General features: G+C 52.3%; 1 protein-coding gene across 1 annotated transcript in view; it reads right to left on the bottom strand.

The window, feature by feature from the left end:
- The window catches only part of LOC311529129 (uncharacterized protein), a 248,970-nt gene that overhangs the window by 1,155 nt on the left and 220,852 nt on the right, over positions 1-26,963 (bottom strand). The window contains exons 7-10 of the mRNA XM_084644866.1: positions 10,565-10,642; positions 8,799-8,882; positions 8,161-8,307; positions 2,624-2,705 (exon numbers count right to left, since the gene is read on the bottom strand). Coding sequence (XP_084500992.1) covers positions 2,661-2,705; positions 8,161-8,307; positions 8,799-8,882; positions 10,565-10,642 — 354 coding nt within the window. The 3' untranslated portion in view covers positions 2,624-2,660. The remainder of the gene's footprint in view (positions 1-2,623; positions 2,706-8,160; positions 8,308-8,798; positions 8,883-10,564; positions 10,643-26,963) is intronic.

Below are 26,963 nucleotides of genomic sequence, written 5' to 3'. Positions count from 1 at the left end.
TGCTTCTCCCCCAGAGCTCTGAGCAGGGCTTGATGGCCATTACTGGTTACCACTCAGCTCTTCCTAAGCACACACTTTGATCCTTAACGTTAAAGCATTACAGGGAAAACCTGTAAAAACAATACACATTCCTATATGCATGCTAACAGCTACCCAGAGGTCAAAGTCTTCCGTGAAGGTTGGGCCCCCCTTGGACCAAAGGTCCTGTCCAGTTGCTGGATCAGGAAGAAGGCCCTAAGTCAATGTAAACGTTGCCTTTTTATATCAACGTCCCTTTCTTTGTTAGTTGTCTCTGGAAAACCCAATTTGAACCAGTCCATGCAAGCCTCTGGGGAGGGGGAACATCCATCTGTGTGCCAACTATGTGATCCACCTTAATCACTGGTGACTGTGTTTGGTTCCTGGAGGAGCAGTGGGAACCCTCCCCCTTGGAGCTGCATACAATCCCTAGCCCACACTGACACAAAACTTATTACAAGATGGTCCCCAAAGACATCACAAGCAGGTGCAATATCTGCCACACCCTTGTTACACTGGGAAGATATCTGGCTCTGCCTCTCCCTGCTTCACAGGTCACTGGGAGAGTTCATGGAGGCCAAACTCAGCCCTCACTCTTGGCCTCTCCAAACCAGAAGACAGGGAATGCAAAATCTGGGGCCAGACGCCATGGACAGGGAAAGGCCTAGCTAGCTGTGCCCACAGACAAAGAGAGACTGAGATGGCCCTCCCTGAACTGCAGAAAAGGCAAGAAGGGGCAGGGGTCTGTATGGTGGGACCAGCTTGGTGCCCCTACATCAGAGAGGAAGTCGGTACAAGCAGAGGGGCTGGTTGATGGGACCTGCCTGTGCTCCTACATTGGGGGGGGTTACAAGCGGGGGGGCTGCACTGCGGGGTGGGTACAAGCGGGGGGGCTGCACTGCAGGGGAATGAACTCTCCACTGATATAACAAATTGGTTCGGTTTCTCTTTCAGTGCAGCAGCACAGTCTCCGAAGGGCTGCCAGACAGAGGTGGGCATGCCGCACTGGGAGAGCCCCTGGGGCTGAGGAGGGAGGGCAGAAACGATGGTGTGGTAGGTACGCCAGGGGGCTAGTGGCTCTCTGCTAAGTTTAGCGCCCAGCTGTACAATACTGGAGGCACCCGTGGTACGAAGGATGGTTAAATCTCTGCACTCCTTGCACATTCCCGGGAGCTGAAAAGCTTCATCTGCCCAGACTAGAAGCTCTGCCCTTCCCCTGGCCGCTCCTAGCCTGCACAGCTGTCCATTTCCCAAGTAATGAGAATGGAGTTCCTCGAAGTCCCTGCCTGGTGATTTATCCAGGTCACAGAGAGGACAGCTGGCTAACTGAGGTTAACAGCTTTCTTGGGTTCATTTCAAAAAGACATTAGCATGGGGCTGTATTAAACAATAATGTGCCAAATCCTGATTCATGCACCTGGCGAGCTCCCTGTCAGGCAGGGGGACCCAGCTGACAGGCAGGGCTGAGCTGCTCGCCTCGAGGCCAGGCCCATAATTCATGCTCCTAGTGCTCAATTACATCTGACATGCCAGGCCTTGGCTCCAGCACCTCACCCAGCTGAAATAGCCCTGAATGGGCAGTCCCGAGCCTTCACCAGTCAGGAGTCAGACCCCCCCACATCATGAGACAAGCTTCGAAATAACAAGTTTAAACAAATGGGTGTTTTTCACCCGCTCCCGCAACCCCCGTTTGTGTGTGATCAGATCAGGGTCACAGTCAGGCCTCACGGACAAAACCGGAAACACAGGCCACCCTGACAAGAGGGGACCTTTGACCTCTGCTCCCCCTGGGCTACGGGGAGCTGCCAGCCTCGGCTCTCAGTACCCCACCATGCCCACACAGCTGCCCCCTCATATTCTCCCTCTGGGCGACTTCATGGTCTTCTGCCCCCCACCTGTCCATATATTAGCTGCCCTCATATTTCCCTCCCTTTTCCCTCAATCTCCTCCACTTCATGCTATCCGCCTCAGCCTCTGCTCTCCCCTGTACCCACATCTTCCTCCTGCTCCCCCTCACTCCCTTGCACCCCTGGAGCTTCCCCTACACCCTTGTACCCCTCCTGCTGTCCCTCCTTCCCCTACATGCCATCCCCTCCCGTCCTTCCCCTGCACCCACACACCCCCATCTGCTGCCCTTCTTTCCTTCACCTGCACCCCCAGCCCTCCTCCTGCTTCTTCCCCTGCACCTCATACCCCTTCCTGCTGTCCTGCCCATCCCTTCCATTCCCCCTCCTTCCACTGCACTCCCTTACCCCTTCCTGCTCCCCTTCCTTCCTTCCCCTGCCATCCCACAGTCCTCATCCGGCTTCTTCCCCTGCACCTGTGTACCCCTCCTGCTCCCCTTCCTTCCCCTGCACCCCGGTCCACCTTCTGCCCCAACATTTCCCAGCTCCCACTCAGGCCGTCTCCTACACCCAACCCTCCCCTACACTCCCTCAGTCCGACTCCTGCCCCCTACCTCCCACTATGCCCCCTCGATCTGCCTCCTCCTCCCCCCAACTAGTCCTTATCTTCTTTAATAACAGGTCTATTTACATGATCTCCATTACTACTCAGCTGTCCTATTTCTAGCAAGCTTGTCTTCTATACACTCAGGCTGTCTTACCTCTAGCATCTGCTCAAGCCGATGGCCTTGTAGAGCCTCATTCTCTCCTGCTACCTGGGCCAGACACATTACACTCCCGAAGCTGAAGAGAAAGGAAACATATTAGACATTCAGCTCCACCTTAGAACATGAGAACGGCCGTACTGGGTCAGACCCAAGCTCCATCTAGCCCAGTATCCTGCCTGCCGACAGTGGCCAATGTTAGGTGCCCCAGAGGGAGTGAACAGAACAAGGAATCATCAGGTGATCCATCAAGTGAACACTCATCATCATACCAACAAATCAACTGCATGTCTCTGCAAACCATTGGCAAGTGCAACTCATGTGTCCTTAACACAACCCACACATCCCCCTATTAATCAGTCCTTGAAGGCTCTGTCATACAGGAAAAAGGGGTTAACAGCAAGGTGGTTAAGTTTGCAGACGATACTAAATTACTTGCGATACTTAAATCCAAAGCTGACTGAGAAGAGTCACAAAACTGGATGACTGGCAACAAAATGGCAGATGAAATTCAATGTCGATAAATGCAAAGTAATGCCCATTGGAAAACATAATCCCAACTATGCATACAAAATTATTGGGTCTAAATTAGCTGTTACAACTCAAGAAAGAGATCTTGGAGTCATTGTGGCTAGTTCTCTGAAAACATCCACTCAATGTGCAGTGGCGGTCAAAAAACTAATAGAATGCTAGGAGTCATTGGGAAAGACAGAAAATACCACAATGCCACTATATAAATCCATGGTATGTGTATACCTTGAAATACTGCAGGCAGTTCTGGTCGCCCCATCTCAAACAGGGTAGATTAGAATTAGAAAAGGTGTAGAGAAGGGCAACAAAAATCATGAGGAGTGTGGAGCAGCTTCCATGTTAGCAGGGATTAAAAAGACTGGGGTTATTCATCTTAAAAAAGAGACTGCTAAGGGGGACATGATATAAGTCACTAAAATCATGACTGGGGTGGAGAAAGTGAATAATGAAGTGTTATTTATCCCTTCCTATAACACAAAAACCAGGGGTCACCCAATGACATTAACAGGCAGCAGGTATTTCTTCACATAGTGTACTGTCAACCTGTGGAACTCCTTGCCAGGGGATGTTGTGAAAGCCAAAAGCATAACTGGGTTCAAAAAAGTATTAGATAAGTTCGTGGAGGATCAGTCCATCATTGCCTATTAGCCAAGAGGGTCACTGATCCAACGCCATGCTCTGGGTGTCCCAGAGCCTCTGACTGCTGGGACTGGATGATAGGGGATGGATCACTCGATAACTGCCCTGTTCTGTTCTCTCTCTGATGCAATACAGCACCCAGGCATGGAGTTAGGCCAGCACAATGATAAATAATGCAATGAAGTGAACTCTGCTCTAGTTAGGACCTACAATCCTGCAGAATGCGCCATGCACCTTGGATTCCAAGGCCCTGACCAGTGCCATGATTCTGCACCAGATTCAGTTTGCCACATTGTCTAGTGCCATAACTGTGCTCGGTACTTTACAGACAAGTAAGGCAATGAGGTTCCTGGCCGTGGTGCTGACAATCCAAACAGGGCAGATGATCATGAGAAATGACTGCAGACCTTAGGGCTCAGGTATGGGAGGAGGAAGACAACAGAAACAGGCCGTACAGCAGATCATATCCCTTAATTTCTCTTGTATATTTCTTATTTTCCTAGCTAGCTATGTGAGGTGTTTTATGGTGCCTATCACCATTGGGTCTGAACTGAGACTAAACAAAAATGGGGTGAGCTGTGTTGGTTCCTGCGCATAGAGGGCTGTTTGAATGGCATGCTGTTCTTCCTCCTTTTTAGTACTTACTGGTGCTATTCCAGGTGAAAGTCTGGTTTCAAGGGGGAGGGATGTGGGCCCGACATGGTCTTACCTGTCCTTGAGAAAACACAAGCTGCTTCCTTCCCTCCACCCCCCTTTCTGATGAACAAGAGCAAAAACGAAGCTAAGTCCAACCCAAGCATATTCTGCAGCCCCATTCCACCCCACGTCACAGGCTTGTCCTCACGAGACTGTGCAAACCTTCTAGCTCTGATCCCTTTTCTAGGGAGCTTCTGGCCTCCCTCCTCTCCAATCTCCAGCTCTCTAGCCTCACCTCACCAGGGTCCCAGACAATGAACCAGGCACGAGGTCTGACTCCAAACTCTCCCTGCTTCTCATTCTCCAAGGCCATTAGTATTGTAGTCACAGTCCCTTAGCAAAGTCTGCTTTCGGGACTTGTCTATGTCTACTGTCCAGCCAAATTCTGCATCCACTACTCGAGGCATCCCAGGAACATCCCCAGCCAGGAACAGTCTCTTCAGGGCTCCTCCCTAGCCAGTATGCTTTGTTACCTCTTCCCAGTTCTGCTCTCCTAAGGGCTCCGTAACAAAGCCCACTCAAACATTCCCCTTCTGTTTGGCCTCCTCCAAGGCCTCTTCCAAAGTGTCTTGACCAGACAGAGAGAACTCCTATCCCTTTCCTTGTAACTCTCAGTTGAGAAAACTAAAGCCTGCTCCTTTCCAGGCTCCTTCTAGTCTCTTCACTGGAGACACCTACCAACAGCTCCTGCTCCCTGTAGATCTCTTTCCACTTGGAAGAAAGGGAGTTGTTTCTGTTCCCTTGCTACCCTTCCCAGCATTCCTGCCAGCCACACACTCCCCAGGTACCTTGCTACAGGAACAGCGTAGGGCTGGACCACAGACTTGCAGATAATCTGATCTCTTCTGGCAGGATTTCCACAGTTGTGGTCCTGCCCTGAGAATGCTCTGTCCCATGCTCTGTGTGGGGTGTACAGCTCTGGCATGCCAGTGGAGCGAGGTGTCCAAGCGTGCTCCAGGCTTAGGAGATGAGGTGCAGGATGGTGAACCCTGCTGGGTTAGGTTGGGGCCTCCCCAGAAGCAATAAGTCCTGGAGTTAATAGCCTGTTTTCATAGATTCAAAGATTTTAAGACCTCTATAATCACCTGGTCTCTCCTGCTACATAGCCTTGAAGTTTAGGACAAGAAGTCTGAACCTGATGCTGTGAAGGAGGGGGATCCACAGATGGTGATCTGGTCTCGTGGAGGTTAGAGAGAAGGTTAGAGAGAGCACCCCTGTGGTGCTCTGCAGGGGTGAGGAGGCACAGGCCCAAACATGGCTTTCTGGACTCTGTCCAATAGGAATGATTAGAGCCAGCACAGTGCTGTCCTCTTCACTCCCACAAGCTCTCCTGTGTACCATCAATGCCACATGATCAGTGGCTTTATCCTTGTGTATTTGCTTCGTATGTTATGGCGAGCACACGGGCAGGGCTAGGAAGCACTGAGTGGAGCGGAGAGAAGAACAATGTGTGGAGGGCTCTGCAGGAGCAGAGGAGGAGATTCATGCAGAGAGCAAAGGAAGTGCTCCAGGCATACAGGGTGCTGTGAAAACAAGCACCGAGGCACACATGGGAGAGTAGAAAACAATAAGCATCAGAGAGCCAGGAGAGAGCAGAGCATAAACTGCAAAGCGAGGGTAGAAGACAGGCTGAGCAACGCCTTTCCCAGCTCAGGTGGCATTCCAGGGGGCTACCCAGACTCACCAGAACAGCCAGAGAGGGGCTGGAAGGTGTGATTACTGCAGCCCCACAGGCAGCCCTGAAAAGGGGGACCAGTGCTAGCAGCTTTAGCTGAATGGCTTGTTCAATTAAACATGGAGCTGGAATACGATGATCACTGGGCCTGGGGCCTGGCCCCGCGCGACCAGAACAGCGGGGAGCCCCCAGCCCTGCGAGTCTGGAACGGCGGGGAGCCCCTGGACTGGGGCTGGGACAGTCTGAGGGGATCACTGGTGGAGCTGGAATGCAGAGATCACCGTACTGATTCTGAATGCTTGAACTCCAGGCAACCCTCCACGTTGGTGGCCAATGACACAAGCAGAAGCACTCGGTATGCTGCATTTGAGTTGGGAGTTTCACAGCATACGGCTCCTGAAACCCTGACTGTGAGCTGGAATGGCCATCTTCCCCTCCACCTGTCACACCATACAAAGGAGCCAGCATACGTGAGCCATGAAGGGCAGAGGAAGTAGGGAACGAGACAGAGTATCAGCAGCCAGCCTGATTCCCCTCCCTCCCCCCGCATACACCGACACAGACTCACATTTATAGACAGATGCACAAACAGAGAAACGTGCACACACGGATACACTCACAGACTCACACACATGCAAACAGACAAATTCACACATCTTCACACAATACATGCCCCAGAGCTACTGACAACCAGAGAGCAGGGCTGCAGCATGCGTTTCCACCCACATTTCTGTACACACACCCCCATGAACGACTTGACAGCAGGAGGAGCAATATCCCATTACACTCCTGTCCAGGGCCAGAGCAGCATCACAGCACCACCAAGCTACTTAAAATAAAACAAATTCCATTTTCTGCTAAAAACTCTGAAAAGCTGCCATGTTCTGGATAATCCCTGCTGTGGTTAGCTCACTCTTGTCCAGCAAGCAGGGACCTGATCCTCTGGAGTTTAATCTTCTAGTATTTGGAGCGATTTCCTTATCAGTTTGTTACACAGGCAGACCAATTGCTCAGGCTTATGGGATGCTGAAAGAGAGCAGCACTGGGTCCAATGGGTCACATGGTCAGGTTCAGCAAGCAGTCCTGCAGTACACAGTGGGACCAGCTGCAGACTTTCAGCACTGGCTACCATCACACCAGAGTCCACTTGCCATATTGATTCAAATGATGGCTGTGGTCAATATCCTTCACAGCTACTGGAACCTGGAAAGCCAGCAAGCGCGGAACTCCGTGGCGGAGGTGCCGGTGGAGGCTGCATGCCCTCCCCAGCTGGAGTCACACACTGCAGGAATAAGTTGCCTAAGCAAAGGGTTTGACTCCTGGAAGACTCTGAAGCACAGTGCCTGCTAACAGAGATCTGTAAGGGCAGGAAACCCAACGGATACAGGAAGGGGAGGAGAAAATGCTACAAGGGGACCCTGGGGCTACAAAGGAGCTAGGCACAAATACTGCCCAGCAGAGAGGCTGTTGCCAGGGTCTGCAGCAGCACTGGGAGAGTTTCATTATAAGGATGTGTATCTTCTGAAGCAAATTAAAGATTTCTATCTCAGGGAGCCAAGACCAATATATCTGAACAAGCCTCATCCTGGCTGACCACTTACCACTGTTACCACCCATTAGGACAGCTCCTTCCCAGGGGTGCAGTCCCCCTCCTGTCCTCCACAGGGCCACCCGATTCCTCACTCTGAGTGGATTTGACAGCAGAATGCAGGGATCAATACCTAGGACATCTGCTCAATTGCAGCCGCTACCCCTGGAGTCAGGGTTTGGGTAGAGTGCATGGCTGCAGCCAGCAATGCAGCAGTGTCTCTCCCTTGGTTCCCCATGCTCTCCCTTCCTCACTGGGAGCCTCCACTTTCAGATCTTCAGCCCTTTCTCATCCTGCATCATTTGCACGAGAATAGAAGCATGTCACCACTGCTGGTTTAGGTTGCTAGTGCATTAAATAAAGTTACGAACCAGGCCTATAGAGCTGGAGTGGAGTCTTCCTTACCTGCCCCTGGGATTCCTCCTGTAGCCTGCCACTGGCCTCCAGATCTTGTTTGAGCTGCTGGATCCGGCTGCATTTCTGCTCCAGTTCTGCCTGCCTCTCCGTCTGCTTGGTCTGCAATTCATAGATCCTCTGCTCTTGAGCATCCAGCTATTGACCCGCCCAGGGAAAGAAAGAAAAAATGGAAAAAAAAATCAATTAATACTAAACGGCTTAACAAAACCCTGAACAGCACAGGCCTGATGCTACTGGGGGTGGGGACTGAGGGGAGGAGAAACACCCCCCACTAGCTGCAAGAACCTGATGTTCTGGGGACAGGAAGCCAATATGGTAGGTGCGATTTGCTAGCACGCCAGCCGCAGTACTGACATGTCCAAGTCAGGGGAGGCAGGGAGCTGCAGACACTCCTCTGAGGGACACTTGCCCTCATCCCTTCTCAGGGGGAAGCTCTACGGAGCCTGAACAAGGGACAGAAATAGAAGGCAATCGCGCAAACACAAAGTTATTTAAATAAAACAAACAGCTCCCAGCGCTGGCTACGTGTTGCAGCTCCAGGCTGCTCTGCTGTGTGCTATGGAGTGCTGGGGCACCCTCCTCTGGCATTGTCTGCACAGAGAAAAGAAAAAGGAGAGCCTTGGTACCTCGGCGGCCAGCCCATCCCTTTTGTCTTGCAGGAGCAGGAGCTGGCTTTGAAGAGTCCAGACTTTTGCATCTCGGCATTCCAGCTGGAAAGTGTTTACATGGAGAGGGAGAAAGGAAGAATCATGAATGCCAACCAGTGAGCAATTATCATGACAGGACTAAACACTGATCCCCAAAGCTAGCTGTGTGCAGGCCCCATCACCGACCGGCATCTCAGATGCTGGGGACTTTCTCTGGACAGGCCAGGTGGAAGTGGTGGCAGTAACTAATTCCTCTCTGCAATGGCCAGGAGTGACTTCTATCGCTGGCAGAGCAGACAGCGACTGGGAGGCAACAGATTTTGCTGGCCACAGATCCTGAGAGTTTTTTTTAAACTCAGCATTGGGAAATCCTCTGCAGTGATTGGTCAGTAGCGTGGCAATATCCTGACATGACAGCTGGGGTTGGAACTACTTTTGTTCCTTGTCCCTTTCTACAGGTGATATCAACGCACCTCATTTATTGGGGTCTGGGGTGGCCCAGAGGAAGGCTTGTTTTAGGAGAAAATAGATTATCCTCCGTGATCTAGTAAGGCTAAACAAATAATGCACATTAACTAAATATAGTAACAGCCTCCCAAGCACCAGGTCACATGAGAGGAGAGACATGGGGTTTAGAAAGGACGTGGTTGCATCATCCTCCCACTGGAAATTAGCCATGGATAGCTCCTGCCACAGCTTCTCCCACTCTCCTCTCTCCAGCAGGGAAGGATACAGAAAGCTTCAGCCTCACTAAGCTCACCCACTCAAAGGCTTCCCATAAAGAGAGGGCCCCAGGCATGATGCACTTACGCTCAACCACAGAAATCTCTTCCTAGAGCTAGTGAAGAACAAAGGCCTGGACAAGTCCATGAGTGCTGAAATGCCCAGGTCCCTGCACTCTTGCTTCTTGTCCAGAGCTCCCCCTGCGGAACTCAAAGCACTCTCCGGGTCCCTCACCGTGCTGTATGGCCCAGAGCGGCATGTTGGACCCACAGCCCCTCCCCAGGTCCCCACTGCCCTGTATAGCCCAGAGCTCCCCTGCAGAGCCCACAGCACCTCAGGTCCCCATCATGCTGCATGGCCCAGAGCTCCCCCCGTGGGGCCCACTGTCCTGTACAGCCCAGAGCTCCCCGCCGTGGGGCCCACTGCCCTGTATGGTCCAGAATTCCCCTGCAGAGCCCACAGTACCTCCTCAGGCCCCCAGTGCCCTGTACGGCCCAGAGCTCCACATGGCTGAACTCAAACAGAGGACAGTGGGGGACAAACAGCCACAACATGGGTCCCAGCCCAAAGAGCAGTGGTGGAAGGGGAACGTGGAAAGAGACACGCTTGTGTCTGCAACAGGAATCAGATTCTCTCCCCCAGATGTCAGGAGTCAGCCTTGGCTCACAGAGCTGTAACCAACAGCACTGCTAAGGAGGCTGCATGTCTGTGCTGCAAAGGCCTGCTTGCATCTGGAAGGGGTGCATCTGCAGAGGGGCTCCAGTTGCTGCCCTGAGCCCTCCGTGCAGGTGCCCCACAAAGATGTGCCTAGCAGCTCAATCAGCTCCATACCTTGGCATAGCTCTATAAAACTAACACCACCAGGCCAAGTAAGGGGCAGCACGCCAGGGCTTCCTGTGCCGCCAGGCTGAGAGATCAAGCCCTGGAGACTGGGGTTTATTGTTAAACAAGGCTGGTATCTGATCAGGGAGTGCAGCTCAGGCTGGTCTCTCTCGACACAATTAGTCCCCAGGGGCCTTTACCTCTGTTTTCAGGAACTCAATGGTTTGGGAAGACGAGGGGAGACTTTCACAAGGATGGGATCCTGGAGCACTGCTAACCTAAAACACAACATCACGTAGGTTAACAGCAGGCACTGGCTGCCAGGCTGCTCAGACAGACAAACAAACAGCAGCAGTTGGCTCAACAAAGTACATTGTCCCAGTCACAGCCCAAGGATGAAGCACCGAGAACATGCTCTCAGCACTACACTCTGGCCAGCAGCGGGGGAGAGGTGGCAGCCCCTCCCCAGGGCCAGCCTTTTGGGATCTGACACATCACCCCCTTTGGAAACAGAGCCCAGTCATGCCTCCTGAACTGCGCAAAGCCCAGCAGCAGCTGTGGCCCCTGGAGCCAGCCTGTGAAAACTTCCACTCCAGGCTGCAGCCTTTTGGAGCACCCCATGCTGATGTCACTAGTTTCCTCATCCCCTGAGTGTCTGAAGGTTTCGGTTGCCCTTCAAGTGTTTACAGACTAAACAATATAGGACTGAAATATGAGTGACAAAAGGCCTCCAAGCTCCCATGTTGCAGACACCTCTGCCTGGTTGCCATAAGTGTCCCAAAAAGGAGAAATCTCTCCCATCTCCCCACTTGTGCCAACCAAACTCTCCCAGAAGAAATGGCTGCCCTTCCCACCCCTGACTCCTACTGGGCTGAGGAATATCTCGCTCTCATTGGGCCCCTTCTCCCCCCTCCCCGCCCCAACAGGAATCTGGGACCCAGAAAAGGATGCCCTTCAACCTACTCATCCTACCATGGGGCAGAAAATCATAGACTAGCCAGCTCCCCCAGAACTCTGGCTGATTTCAGGAAGTGCCCTACCTAAAAGAAGGGGGTCTCCTGGCAGCCACACTCCCAGGCCCTGGCTGCTCAGAACTCTGGGATTTTTGTCTGGCTTAGCCAATGTCTGGCCTCACACAATGAGCTCACTAGTGATTCCTGCTGAACACACAGGCAGTCTGCACCCTCCCTTCCTGGCATGGCTGCAAGTAAGTACACAAAGAGCAGAACTCAAAACTTTTTGCACTGTCCAGCAGACAACACGGTGGGGGAGACGCAAGCTGCAGAGGCATTGGCTATGGTGCTCCCTTTGTTCACCACTTCCACCCTCACCGTTATTACTGGCAACAACATGTGTGGTCAGTAGTACCTAGAAACCTGACCCAGGCCATTGTGCCAGGCACTGCACATACCCAGAGCAAAAAGAAAAGGAGTACTTGTGGCACCTTAGAGACTAACCAATTTATTTGAGCATAAGCTTTCGTGAGCTACAGCTCACTTCATCGGATGCATACTGTGGAAAGTGTAAAAGATCTTTTTATACACACAAAGCATGAAAAAATACCTCCCCCCACCCCACTCTCCTGCTGGTAATAGCTTATCTAAATCAAGTTGGGCCATTGATTATCATACACATTGTAAGGAGAGTGATCACTTTAGATAAGCTATTACCAGCAGGAGAGTGGGGTGGGGTGAGGTATTTTTTCATGCTTTTTGTGTGTATATAATAAGATCTTCTACACTTTCCACAGCATGCATCCGATGAAGTGAGCTGTAGCTCACGAAAGCTTATGCTCAAATAAATTGGCTAGTCTCTAAGGTGCCACAAGTCCTCCTTTTCTTTTTGCGAATACAGACTAACACGGCTGCTACTCTGATACCCAGAGCAGTGAGTTTGTGCCTTCTTCTGGCAGCCTCAGCCCCCTTTTGCCCCAGGGCACTATGTGCCAAACCTCCTCTCTTGAAAACCCACTTCTGGAAGCTCCCAAAGGCAAATCCATGTCAGTATTGTACCAGCTCTTCTCCCACTCTGCCACGCTTCCCGTTGCCTCCCCCAAGGTATTGCCAGTTAGCATTACCCTCTGGGGGCTCCCAGGGTACCCTGTCTGGGGCAGGCATTGTGCGTCTTTGTGCCTCATGCTGCCAGTGTGTTACAAACAGGCCCACGTGGCAGCCCACACTACCCCCTCCCCCACCAGGCCCACTCAGTCCCCTGCACAGCAGTTGAAGAGCTCTGGGGAAATCTAGCCAAATCCTATGAACATGTTGGAGACGGCCTTGAATGCACCCAATGGCTAAGATGCGTTTAATTAGTAACTATCTGACTAAATCTAGCTAGAATTCATATAGTAATTAAATGTTAATTGATTAATAAAAATATATTTACTGAAGACTGTCACCAAGTTGTCAACATTCAATAAATACATTCATAATTAATTTGAATATTATTAACATAAAACGATTTTAATATCTAAATTAAATCTGTAATGGAGCCACCATCATCATAATATCTTGCCTTCCGCAAAGCTGTAATGCTTTAGTGCAGCCTTATGCTACACACGCACAGCCCATTACAACTACAATGGGAAACAGCTGGAGTTGCACAGGTAAGCACTCAAAACCCAGCAAATGCTAAAACCCTAAATGGCTCCAGGGACACCACTGTGTGTGTGTAAATCTGGGATCGTGATCTACCAAGCACCTCTGTGAACAGCCAGAATCGGAGAGGACTTGCGAGATGGGGGTGCGATGTGGAAAAGACAGTTCCTGGGACAGATGCCAGGCTGTCAGGCCCCTAGAAACATAGAGGATTTCCTTTTATTTCGACTGTAACTAAGCCAAGGCTCCGCATCTAGATTATCTTGGGCTGAGTTTAGTACTAGATATGTTCTGCAAGCTAGTTCTTTAAATATGGTTTTCAGTCTTTTCTGAATCCTAAGACCAAATCCAGCCAGAGGGGTGACTTGTGCAGAGTGCCTCAAAGAGAGAAACTGCCCCTAGAAGGGAGGGGGTTCTGACATCTCACCCTAGTCAGAGGCCTTGATCAGAAGGGCATGGAAGAGGGGACCCTCTCTCAGACCCTTTGTTGCACACAAGGAAGTGGTTCTGACAAACACAAGGCAGGTGGCTATCAGCCAAACAGCAGTGGTTCTCAACCTTTCCAGACGACTCTACTCCTTTCAGGAGTCAGATTTGTCTTGCATACCCCCAGTTTCACCTCACTTAAAAATTGCTTGCCTACAAAATCAGGCATAAAAATACAAAAGTGTCACAGCCACTAGTACCGAAAAACTGCTGACATTCTCATTTTTACTAGATAGTTATGAAATAAATCCACTGGAATATAAATATTGTACTTACATTTCCTTGTGATACTGAGCCTGTTTTTCACTTGTGAGCCTTGTCTGAAGCCCAGGCCCTGCTGCCTGGGGCTGAAGCATTTAACTCAGCTTTGCAGGGGGCTCCGGGCAACTGCTCTGCTTGCCATCTCCTAATGCCAGCCCGCCATTTGTGACCTCCCTAAACCCATCCCATGACCACCCGTGGGGCTGTGTACCCCAGGCTGAGAAACACTGATCTAGATGAGTGGAGTACTCCCTGGAAGACCGCTGAGTATACCCAGAGGTACATGTACCCCTGGTTGAGAACCACTGCCACAGAGGACACACGGGGTTAGCGGGTGCAGGCACCAGCCTCATCATGCATCCAGCAAACTCAGGCATGGTCCACCAGCCTGTGGCTTTGAACCTACTCTGTCCTTTCTTGCATGTCACAGGCCTAACGAACATCCTGCAGTTTTCTGGAGGCTTGGCCAAATCACAGGGCCAAATACCAGCCATGATTAGAGGCCTAGAGAGACTTCCGTAAGGCAAGAGAATGAACAGACTGGAGTTTTTACCCAAGGTGAAGAGGTATAGGAAAGGGGATATATTCGAGGGATACATAATAAAGAAGGCTGTAGAGGAAGTAGCACATACACCTCTCTCATAAGACTAGGACAAGGGGACAGTCCACAACACTCAAAGGAATCAGACTGAACACTGAAAAAAGAATTACTTATGGACACAACACAAATGACCTGTGAAACTCACCCCCACATGATATCATTGAGGCCAAGAGCCTAGCAGGACTCTAAAAAGGAGAGGACATCTGGATGGATGATGGGACTAGCCGCAGTCACATTAAAGAGTTAAACTGCGCTGGGACTCCTGCTTCAGGGCATCTGAAGGAACATGGAGATGGAGCATCTCCCTCAGCAGGACCCACCATCTAGTGTTCACACACAGGACTGTCTTGTGCCTTGAGCTCCTGTTTTACAGTCCGAGGCTCTTTCATCCTAATGAACTGCACTGTGGAGTGAAGGGTTCAGCCGTTCTCAGACCAAGTCTCCTCTGAGGGTTAAGGGAGCCTGCATGGGAGAGGACTAGCTGCCTTTTGTGGCCTACAGGGTGGAGTTTGGTAACAGAAAGTACAGCACAGATAAACTATTCTGGGCAGGCGGGGTGCATTTCAACTACAGCTCCAAACAAGCCTCATGGAGGTCAGGTTAGGGTGCACCAGCCAGGGGCATTGAACTTTATCTCCCAGACTTTCCCTGCTGTGCACGTCCTACTCCCTTGGCATGTGGAATAATCCACCTGTGGCCTCACACGTGGATTGTGCAAGGAGAAGTGGGGTTACCATAGCAGCTCTCCCTTACCAGAGTCTGTCACAGGGGGCCACAGGGCAGGGGGCTGCAGGTACCATTTTGGTCAGAGTTAGACTAAAGAGTACATCCTGCAGCACTGCCAGCCTGGGACAGTCTGCCCCTCTCCTGCCAGCCAGAGACCTGAACAGTCACATGTTGCCCACCTTCCCCTCTTCCCCATAGAAACAGGAGTCCATTTGCTTGCTGCAGGAGAGTCGGCGACGTGTTTAGGGCGAACATTCCCCCCACTCCCCTTCCTCTCTCGTTTAAGTGGAATCAATTGTGCCATTTCTGCTTTGCTTTTCAAAAGCAATTACTTTCATGTCATTTCTATAGACATTCACAGAGAGCGAGCGAGCGAGGGCTTGATTATCCATCCCCACCCTCGTCCTGTGGCTTCCGCAGCGGCGAAGTATTAAATTCAATGAGGTGTCTATGGGGCTGCAATGGTTTCAGGTCAGAGATGCTATGGAAAGCTGTATGCTGCTGTATATGTAAATGGATATATTAAAACCACTGATGTCAACTTGCAACCCTCATCTCCTCTGCTCTCGGGTGATCAAAGCTGATTGCTGAGGCAATTACTGCAAAGGGAAGGAAAATCACGGCCTCCTGCTCATCCCTGAGCTGCTGGAGTTTAATTGCTTAGTGTAGCTGAAGCTGCAGCTCCATCTCCCTTGTGCGTGCACGCACACACACACACACACGTGCAAGCATTTCACACAAGGAAATACACACAGGAATGCTCAGTTTTGGTGAAGCAAGGACAATGAGAAGCACCCCAAACACACGGAGACCACAACATGAAAAATAACCATGTTTTAAAATGAATAAGCCACTACAGCAGGCAAGCAACCAGAGCAGCAATGCAGGGGGGAAACCATAGCTGCAAAACACAAGCTCACAGCAGCAGCCTCTCTCATGCTCTACCCCTTGGATCCAGAGTCACTGGAACACAGAGCCCTTTCATAAACGGTAGGAAATTAGGCCTCCCAAAACCATGTGAAGTAGGTCAGAGTCACTACCGAAGGAGAAGCGTGAGGCACGGCCAGTGTCCTACCCCCGTGAGTCCTGACTCCCAGCCCTGCTATCGAAGCACTAGATCACATTTACACTTGCTTCAGCAAAGGGTGCAGCTCAGTCAGTGCTGAGGACAGTTTAACGGCAAGCAGAGGGCAAAGACCATGTTCAGCACCACTGCAGAAAGTGTGGGTAGAGTGGAGCCATGCAGCTGCAGCAGCGTGTCCACCCAGTGTCAAAAATGGGAAGCTTTCCGAAGGTCTGTCTACACTGCAGTGCAAGGTGTGACTGCGGCACGGGCAGACAGGCCTGAGCTAGCTGTGACCTAGGCAGCTTGAATGGCAGAAGCAGGGGCTGCGTAAACCTACCCAGGACCCTGGCTGTGTGCTTGTGTAACCCATGCCTGCTTGCAGGGGCGGCCGGATTGTATAGCTTTTGGTGGTGCCCATCCCCCACCACCTGCCGAAGGCTCTGGGAAGGGGTTTGGGTGCAGGAGGGATGCGGGGTGCAAGCTCGAGGAGGGAGTTTGGGTGCGGGAGGGGTGAGGGGTCAGGGTCTGGGATGGCATTTGGGTGCAGGAGGGGGTGCGAGAGGGGCTGTGGGGTGCAGGCTCTGGGAGGGAATTTGGGTGCGGGTTCTGGTCTGGGGCAGGGGGTGCTTGGGGTGCAGGAGAGGGTGAGGGGTGCGGTGCTTACCTCGGGTGGCTCCCTAAAGTGACTGGCACACCCCTCTGGTAGCGGCTCCTAGACGGGGGAGGGGAGGGGAGTCTCTGCGGGTGGCTGCCCGTAGGCACTGCCCCTGCAGCACCCATTGGCCACAGTTCCTGGCCAATGGGAGCTGCGGAGTCGGCGCTCTGGGTGGGGATAGACCTGGCCCCGAACATTGGTGGAGCTGGGCACCCAGGCCCTGAATATTCCTGGAGCACAGGCACCATGGGCCCGTATAACTCGCCGCCCCTGCCTGCTTGGAGTGGCCCTGTCCCCCTCTAGTGGCCCCTAGGCTATCTAGAGATTGGAGAGTCTGCTACAGCCTTGGCTAAGAGACCTGTGGCTTTTAGCTCATGCAGTAGAGGCTCATATACTAAGCTTCAGCGGTCCCAGGTTCGATCCTGCCCGCCACCAACCAGGGCCTGCCGGCGTTACGCTTGAATGGCTAGGCCATGCTGCCATGGCTTCAAAGCTACTGTTATTCGAGCTCGCTAGATCAAAGTTAGCTCGAGTATGTCTGTACATGCTGCACTCACCCCCTGATTGCAGTGTAGACGTACTGAGTGCCGACCAGGCCTTAGGGCTTGTCTACAGTGTGGACTGCAGGGGTGTGAACTGCAGACACCACAAAGTGGTGTGCTCTCACTGCCCCACGTGGACACCACCGGCGTGAAATAAAAGGCGCCTAGTTTGCACTAATACAGTCCTCGCGCATGCCAGCAGCGGGTTCGTGGGACACTGCGGTGCACGCTGCAGGTCACACCACGAGAGTCCACTCTGTGGCGCCATAGAGGGTTAGTCTAGGCGCGTGTCCACCCAGGGCAGGGAGTGCACAGGGAGCGAGGGGTGGACTCAAAGCAAGCAGGCTCCCCCACAGTCACTCCCGGGGGCACCCACACAGCGCGCAAGCGGTGCCCCCAGGGGATTAGCCTCGTACGTGGCCAACGTTCACTCAGCGACCGTGCAGCAAGGCCCTGTGCGCAGCAAGAGTCCAGGCAGGGAACTACTGCGGAGCAGGGCGTGTGCGCCAGCTGCCGCTGGCTTCTCCCTAAGCCCCGGGAACCCACTTCACACGCCGTTAGTTCAACTACAGATAGCAGGTATAGGGTTAAACCCGAGGACAAGAATCCAGCGCCCAGTTAAACTATGCACACAGACACGGCACGCACACGTGGCTGGTGCATGCGCATGTGCACACGCAGGCTGACCGCTGAACACGCACACACACACGCACGCGCGCACACACACACACGCAGGCTGACGACTGAACACGCACGCACACACACACACACACAGGCTGACCGCTGAACATGCACACGCACACACACGCACACACACACGCAGGCTGACCACTGAACACGCACACACACACACACAGGCTGACCGCTGAACATGCACATGCACACACACGCGCAGGCTGACCGCTGAACACGCACACACACACACACACGCACACACACATGCAGGCTGACCGCTGAACACGCACACGCACACACACACACGCAGGCTGACCGCTGAACACGCACACACACACACACGCACACACACACACGCAGGCTGACCGCTGAACACGCACACGCACACACACACACACACGCAGGCTGACCGCTGAACACGCACACGCACACACGCGCACACACACACGCAGGCTGACCGCTGAACACGCACACGCACACACACACGCAGGCTGACCGCTGAACACGCACACGCACACGCAGGCTGACCGCTGAACACGCGCACACACACACACACGCACACACACACGCAGGCTGACCGCTGAACACGCACACGCACACACACACGCAGGCTGACCGCTGAACACGCACACGCACACACACGCACACACACACACGCAGGCTGACCGCTGAACACGCACACACACACGCACACACGCAGGCTGACCGCTGAACACGCACACACACACACGCACACGCAGGCTGACCGCTGAACACGCACACACACACGCACACGCAGGCTGACCGCTGAACACGCGCACACACACACACACACACGCACAGGCTGACTGCCGAACATGCACACACGCACGCACACACACGCACGCAGGCTGACCACTGAACACGCACATGCACACACACATGCAGGCTGACCGCTGAACACGCACACGCACACACACACACGCAGGCTGACCGCTGAACACGCACACGCACACACACGCGCAGGCTGACCGCTGAACACGCACACACACACGCACACACACACACGCAGGCTGACCGCTGAACACGCGCACACACACGCACACGCAGGCTGACCGCTGAACACGCACACACACACGCACACGCAGGCTGACCGCTGAACACGCACACGCACACGCACACGCAGGCTGACCGCTGAACACGCGCGCACACACACACACACACATGCACAGGCTGACTGCCGAACATGCACACACGCACGCACACACACGCACTCAGGCTGACCGCTGAACACGCACATGCACACACACACGCAGGCTGACCGCTGAACACGCACACACACACACGCGCGCACACACGCACGCACACGCATGCAGGCTGACCGCCGAACACGCACACACGCACGCACACGCACGCGCACATGCAGGCTGACCACTGAACACGCAGGCTGACCGCTGAACGCGCACATGCACACACACACGCACACACACACAGGCTGACCGCTGAACACGCACACGCACACACACACAGGCTGACTGCTGAACACACACACACACACACAGACACAGAGGCTGACTGGTGAACACACACACACAGGCTGACTGGTGAACACACACACGCAGGCTGACTGCAGAGTATGAATTCCTGATTTCTAGTTCTCTGTTACACAGGAATGTATCTAATTTCTGCATGTTGATGCACTAAGCCTTGGAGAGCACTGTATCCTAAAATCCATGTGCTATCCGTGTGCATTGGTTATCGAGGAGGAGTGAGCTCTGCACTGCATGTTTACACATGGTCTGAGGAGGAGCTACCTGGTACATACTAACCAAAGGTCTATGACCAAAGTGATGTGTTAAGGTCATTAAATCAGAGAGAAAAGACACCAAAGACCCTACCTTTGTGGGTGTGGGAAGAATATGACTTTGGAAGGACGTCATTCCAAAGACAATCAACTGCCGTGTGTGGATGAAGGACTTTTGGGAGAACAAAAGATATCTGAGCTATACAAACTGGGCCAGTTCTAGTATTCCGGAGTCTGGTCTCAGACTATGCCATGCTGAAATGCTAATGTAAACTGGCCCTTGGGAAGAGTCTGTAAGATTGTAGCTACACTCACATTTTCTTTAATATCTTCTGCTGCTGCATGGTGCGGATGTTTTACCACAGCGACATCTAACTCCGCTCAGAGAAGGTCACAATGTCAGCATGGTAAAAATGCTTGTGTCCCATCTACACCAGCACTGCTGCTGATGGAGATAATGCAAAAGTGGGGAGTTACAGAATTGAGCCCCTTTAAGGCCTTGTCCACATGAGGAAGTTGCACTAATTTAATTTGGTTTTTACTTATAGTGGAGCAAACCCTGTGTGGATCCAGTCTGAAATAAGAGTGCCCACATAGGGGTCTGTACCAGTTTAACTAAAATGATTTAAAAATCCGATTTAACCTAAAGTGGTGCAACTTTCTCATGTAGACGTGGTTAATAAAGGACTTGAGCTCAGACCTGGATGTGAGCCTCACGTGACAAACTGGGAGGAACACACAGTTGTACATGTGCGCACACACTTTCATCTACACTGAGAAAAGGAATGGTGTCCGAGAATGTGATAGCAAACGCATTTCCAAACACTCCTTAGTGCCATCTACAGACTGATGGACATGGAGCCGCTGTAGAATAATTTACTAATCCTGTATGTTGGCCTGCTTATTGGGATGTTTTCTGTATGAATATATTGGGTTAAATTAACAGGACTCTTGGGAAACAAGCAGAAAGGCAACACAATGGCTCCAAATAAGATCCCCGTCAGCAAACACACAAAGGCTGTTAATGGGAAAGCCACTCCCCCTGAGCCAACCAGACTGGCTTGGGCAAAGAGGGCCAACAGCTGGGAATGGAGAAGAACAAACAGCTTTGGCTGACGAAGAAGTGACACTCTCTAGGGCGCAGTAGCTGTTGGGGAACCGTTCAGATAGATTGGCACCCACTGGGCGTCTGAAGAAACTTGGCCCGCTGGACCTGCCAGCACAGGATGGCAATAACCCTTCTGATGAGATAGACAGGCGTGCAGACTGTTTTTAAATCCTCCTCTCTAAATGCTTTGTTCCTACTGCTAAAATAATCCATGCTGTGGTTTAAGCAGGCTGGCTGGTCCCTGTCGCCCCACTGCTCCCAGACTCCCGAAGGGAAGGACTGCAGGTGTCAGACCTAAGTCAGACATGGTGGATAAGCCTGGTGGATTCACTGGATGCGTGCAAGAATGGCATGATTCCACCCCAGCAGATATAAAGGCCCGAGGCCTGACACTGGAGGAGGCATATACAGAGAGACGGTGGGAGGGTAAGCGGGGGCAGAGATGTGGCTTGCCCTGTACCATACAAACAATGGCATCAATATTTATAAGAGGCGTGACCTGGATATGTTCAGCCCTGGGGTTGGGGGGCGCCCTCATTTTCCCAAGGTAGACACATGCACAGAATCTAAAGGGTTATAGTTTCGATGGTGGGGATCAAACCAAAGGGCTTTCTGCATCGTGAGGCAATTCCTTCTGAGACGGAGCGTAGGGCCAGGGAGCCTGATGCTTCTGTCAGTTACTTGGGGGTTCATCGCAGTAACTCCTGGATGAGAATGAAGCTGCACTCGTGGGAGGCAAATCAGGCCCTACGAATTTATGTTCTGCTTCATTCTGTGATTTTCTCCAATACATTTTGCTCTATTTCAATGCCTGCACTGAGCTGAGTGACTGTCAGTGAGGACAGGCCCTGCCAGGAGCCTGGCGCAGAAGGAAAATGCACTTGGAGTAGAGATGATGGGCAGAGCAGAGGGGAAGGAGTCACAACCCCTTCCTCAAAAGCTACTCCACAGAAGCTGGTTATGGAGAGGGGAGATACTCCAGCTGCCCCGGTCATGTATCAGAAGCCAGCAGTCAAGCCCCAGCACTGAGTATTTGCAAAATAATAAATGGGGGACCTTTTTGTTTCCCTGCTGGCTTTGAGCCACAGCCAGGAGAGCTGGAATGGCCTTTTCCTTGCTGGTTAGGGCTGAGATTCTGCCACTGCCACGTGACTCTAGCTGGTGTGAGGCTCCCTCTAAAGCCCTGGGGCTGGCACCCCTGGAGGACCATGCCCTTCTTTAGTGGCAGACATGCACAGAGCCCTCCCTGCTGCACTGGATGGGTTTGCCAGGCTCCTGCCACGCCTCCTGCTGGAGCTGGATTTTCAGTGGAATGATGTGATTCTCTTTTACAAGCTGCCTGCTCTTTTCATTTAGCTCAGAGCCCCTCCCCCACCGCTGCTGCTGGTTTTATTCAATTCAGCACTTGAGGGAACTGCAGATGAAATGGCTGAATCTAAATGGCCAGTGACAGAGCTATTCCCTGCCTGACCTGCCCAGCCAGAGTCCTTGTGCACACGGCCGCTCATGCAGCCCCGTGTCACTGGAGCAGCACTAGCATGCTCACCAAGAAGATCCCAAAGGCCCCATTATTTGCTTCTCACAGCAGCCCGCACTTGCACAGCCAGGTAAATGAGCGGCAGGTGTGTGCCTGAATGGGGGAGCGTGCCAGCGGAGAGGTTCTGCCAAGGAGGGGGCATGGACATCCCTCTGGAGCAGCACAAGGTGCGACAGCCCCTTGCCTGCCTGTGTTACAGAGAGACAAGGAGGGCCCTGATTCTGCTCATAGGAGCATGCCTGACACCCCTGACAAGTGCGGAGGCGAGGTGGGGGAGGTCATCTCTGTTACTGGACCAAGTGCTGCTGGCGAGATATTCCCTCCCCCCGTCGTCTCTCTAATATCCTGGGTCTGGCACTGCATACATAGTACTGGACCGTGCACAGAGCACAGCCCCTTCCTGACCTCCCAACCCCCAGCACACAACAATTCACAGGCAAATGTGCGGGCACAACAAGGGTCCCCCCCAGTGTTGGGCACAATTGGCAAAGCTGAAAATCCAGCCCACGTCGTGGGTGGTGGAGGGGTGGGGGAGAGCACCACTGCACTCCTCCCACCTCCTGGGCAGTGAGGGGCAGGGAAGGTTCCCACTGGCTCCATTCCCTGGCAAGGCACAAGACAAGGCTCTTCTATGTACTCAAGCCCTTCCCGAGGAGCAAATCCTGCCCCCTCATCAGTGCTTGCAGGGCTCTGCGACAGAAGCAAGGGGGGGGGGGTGGCATTTCCAATCCACTTTGCACTTGTGCTGTTTTTAAACCTATCAATGCACTGAGAGCATGGGGGAAGGGCAGATTTTCAGAACCAGCAGGAAGCTGATGTGCTTCTTTGCCATGCACCTGTCACACCAAGGAGATGGCACATGCACAAACCCCATGGGCAGGGAACTAAACAGGGTACTCCAGACTGAGCAGCTGTCAGCTTTCCTTTCCCCACTCAGATCCACACTTTGTCCCCTTTGGGGTCAGAGTCTGGAAATTACACACTGGGACCTGGCTGTCACCTGAAGTGCCAGGCAACTTCTGAGAGTAGAAAACCACTGCCATAAAGAGAAAGGGGAGCTTTGCAAATTCTAATGGTCTCCTGCTACTGTCACCGAAGAGTAATGATTTGGATGCTGGGCTGCACAGACAAATAATGTTGTGTGACTGCACCCCCAGCCTGGCTTCCCCCAGATTTCATTCCCACCCTCTGCAGGAAAGAGTGACTCAGGGTGGGGAGGGGGTGCTGGAGTCAAGTTCTTTGTTAGGGAAAATGTGCAAGCCCCTCTGTTTCCATTTGAATGGCATTTCATTCTGTCCAGTTCAATGTTTGCGGATCGGTTCTGCCATCTGGAAAAGCTTTGATTAAACCTCCTAATTTTCAGCTAAGCTTTTTCTTTCTGTAGGGCAAGCCCTTGACCTGAGAACATAGCAAAGTGGTCGAAAGGAATAACAAGGCAAGGAGAAGGGAGGTGCAGGGGCTGGGAGACAGCGGAATTAACTAGAGAAGACACCGTGCAGTTGTCTGGCAGCTGCCCTGCCAACTATTTACCAACCTTAGAGCTCTGACTCCTCAAAAGATCTCCGAGTCTCCTCCAGTGCCTGCCCACCTGTCCATCACCAGGCTGCGGGCCAGGCCCAGAGGCCACAGCTACTCAACATTTGTTTGGAGGGCCCTGCCCTGAATCAGCTCCTTGGTACCAGAGTCCAGCTAGGGTTGGCAAAGCAGGAGCTTCTATTTCCTTACAGGAGAGATTTTAAGACCCAGAAATATAGTGTGTGTTACACCCAGCCTGTAAGGATCACAACAGATTCCACCACCGTCCTTCTAATCTCATGAATGTGCTGAACAGCAGCAATGACTTAATCCAGATTTATATCATATGACCAGGAGCAGAACCTGTCTTCTAGAGGGACAGTGACCCCAGACCCCAGCTACTGCCCACTGATGGCATCAGTGTAGCTTCCTTAACTATATACACTCACAGCTACATCTTGCATTATGCGGGCTCTAGAGTGAAGCTCCTCTAACTGCTCTGTAGTACAGCTCAGCTCTCCACTCACTCACCTAGAAAAAAAATTATACAGATCTTCCAGGAATCAAAACACAGAACTGCTGATCAGCAGTCACTCCCGCTGTAAAGTCAATGGGTTTTTCTCCCTCCAGAAATGGGCTAAAGATGGACAACTTACAAACATGCACTCAGTTATTGAAGGCTTCACATTAGACCAAAGAAGCTGAGATCCCCTTGCATCACACAAACTGCCAATAAATCAAATTCTAGCTGGTGCTGAAGCCAGAAGGGTGCAATGCCCAGTGGCTGAAGAGGGTTGGGGCAACCCAGAGGTGTAATGAAGTGGTATGCAGGTGATTTGGTAGCTGGGAGGTCAATGGGTACTAGAGGCAATCCGAGGTAACAGTCAGATTTCTCGCAGGGGTTGGTAGCCATGAGATCCAATCCAAGAGGCCACGTTGGCCTGATAGATAGGTGACGTCGGATGAGGAGTGTAATCTGCAATGGCCTATTGCTGAGACTGCTTCTTCTTCCTGCTGGGGTCTTCATATAGGCCAAGTATCCAATGGGAATGCTGCCTGTCCAGCCAATCAGGGGCTTGGCTGTTGTGGAGCTGTGGATTCTTCGCCCGAAGGCTGCTGGTCAGGGGTCGTGGTTCAGCATTATCTCTGTGGCACGAAGGCTAGGGACCCCACAGGCCTAGGTTGGACAGTGGTGTCCTGACACAGTGGCTAGGAAGTGAGCCTGGGAACAGTCAAGGGAAGGCCTGAGCATTAGATCTGAAATGATTGCATGAATGTTGCCCTGGGAGCAGGAGAAACATCTCCTGGGGGAACTCTGTAAGGGAAATTACTCACCTTATTGTGACTGCAGTTCTTCCAGATGTGTGGTCCCTGTGTGTATTCTACTGCGAGAACACACATGCTCCAGGTGTCCGAGATGCGAGAATTCTTGAAAGCTGTGTCCATTGGTCCACACCTGCACCCCTGCTCTCCTTGTGCTCCGCACCAAGGGCATAAGGGTTGGGGCAGAGTGGCCACCTCTCCAGTTCCTTCTCTACCATGAAGCTTGTCCTGATCTGAAGCAGAGGGGAAGGAGGACGGGGTGTGAAACACAGATAGGGACCACACATCTCAAAGAACTTCACTGCTTCTTTTACTGTGTTGTTTAGCCGTTGCACTTCTTTTGGTTCTCTATGTTTTTATGTTGGCAGCAAGGGTTTTGAGCCCTGTTGTGACAGAGTGCTAGACAACACCTGAGCCAGCACTCTGGTCACTGCGGCTCCAATTAAACACTGCAGAACAGACCTGGTTAAGCAGAGCTGGGCCTAACTGGTGGGTGGAGGAGAGCTGAAAGGCTAGTTAAGCCATTTGGCAGAGGCTACAAAGAGACATAAGAAGGACGCAGAAGGAGGAAAACAGGCAGTGAGAAGGAGAGAGAGATTGCTCCTCCTCACCTGCCGCAGGAGCGGAGGACTGCCTAGGACCACTGGAGCAGAGCTGTGTACTGTACAAGTGTGGTGGGATCCCACCCTGTAAATCAGCTGCACAGGGTGCTTTACCAGCAATCAGGTCTGAGCGGTTTGTAGACTGAAGCAGAGGCAGGAGTGAGTGGGTTCTCCATATTTTGTCCCAAAAGTTCAGGAACTTTAGAGAAATTCAGGAAATCACATTTGGTGAGAAGGGCATGATAGCTTGAGATTCTACACGGAAGGCTGGCAGATGTAAACACCTTCTTTCCCTTAGATCTACATGCCCGGACTCCTTACCTACAGGGATGGCCCTTGGATGTTGTCTTGTTCAGGGTGGCTGAACAAGAACTCTGTTCCCTTAGCCCAGACAAAATATTGCTTTTCTGTCCTTGAGGGTAGGGGCATAGGTAGCCAGCATTTGCCATACAGCCCTTGCCAGTTCTAGTATGGTTTCATTTAATGGGAGAGGGACCCAACGGGATTCTGTAGGCTGTAGGATAGCCAGGAGCTTATGTGGAGATCTCTGGACCTGCTCTAAGGAAATCTGGAGTTCTGCTGCCACTCTGTAACATCTCTTGAAATTGGCTATGATCATCTGGGAGAGATGGTGAGGCTGGAGCAACCTCCTCATTGGATGATGAGAGTGATAATTCCTTTTGGTACTGATAGTACCAGTGGGTCCGGCTCATCTTGCTCCTCTTCCATGGGCTCACAGGGAGGTTCTGGTTGACCCCTTGAAGAAGGGGGGTGAGTAAGACTCTGTTGGATTGCATAGATTCCAAGTACTGGGCAAGTCCCCAGTAGGGCCAGTCTGAGAGTTCAAAAGCAGGTTGCAATGGTCCCCAAGGCGTGGGGTACCATCAGTCCCAAGGAGGGTCTCCATGTTTGCATGGCCTAGCCTGGTTCCAGGAGACTCCTGATCCCCTGTCTGGGCTGCTCTCTCTAGGTGGAGGTGAAGCTGGTTCCACCAGTATGTCTGACTAGCCCAGTGATGAAAAAGTCCCATATGGCTCCATCGGCAGTGTTGCTGGTTCTGCAGAGGGGACATCACGGTTAGTGGACGGGATGGGCGACAGACTTCTCTCAGGCGTTTCAATTCTCACTGGTATTAGAATCTCC

This window comes from Lepidochelys olivacea, assembly GCF_965140295.1.
Source record: "Lepidochelys olivacea isolate rLepOli2 genome assembly, chromosome: 12".
NCBI lineage: Eukaryota > Metazoa > Chordata > Testudines > Cheloniidae > Lepidochelys > Lepidochelys olivacea.
This window is presented reverse-complemented; position numbering and strand designations above follow the sequence as displayed.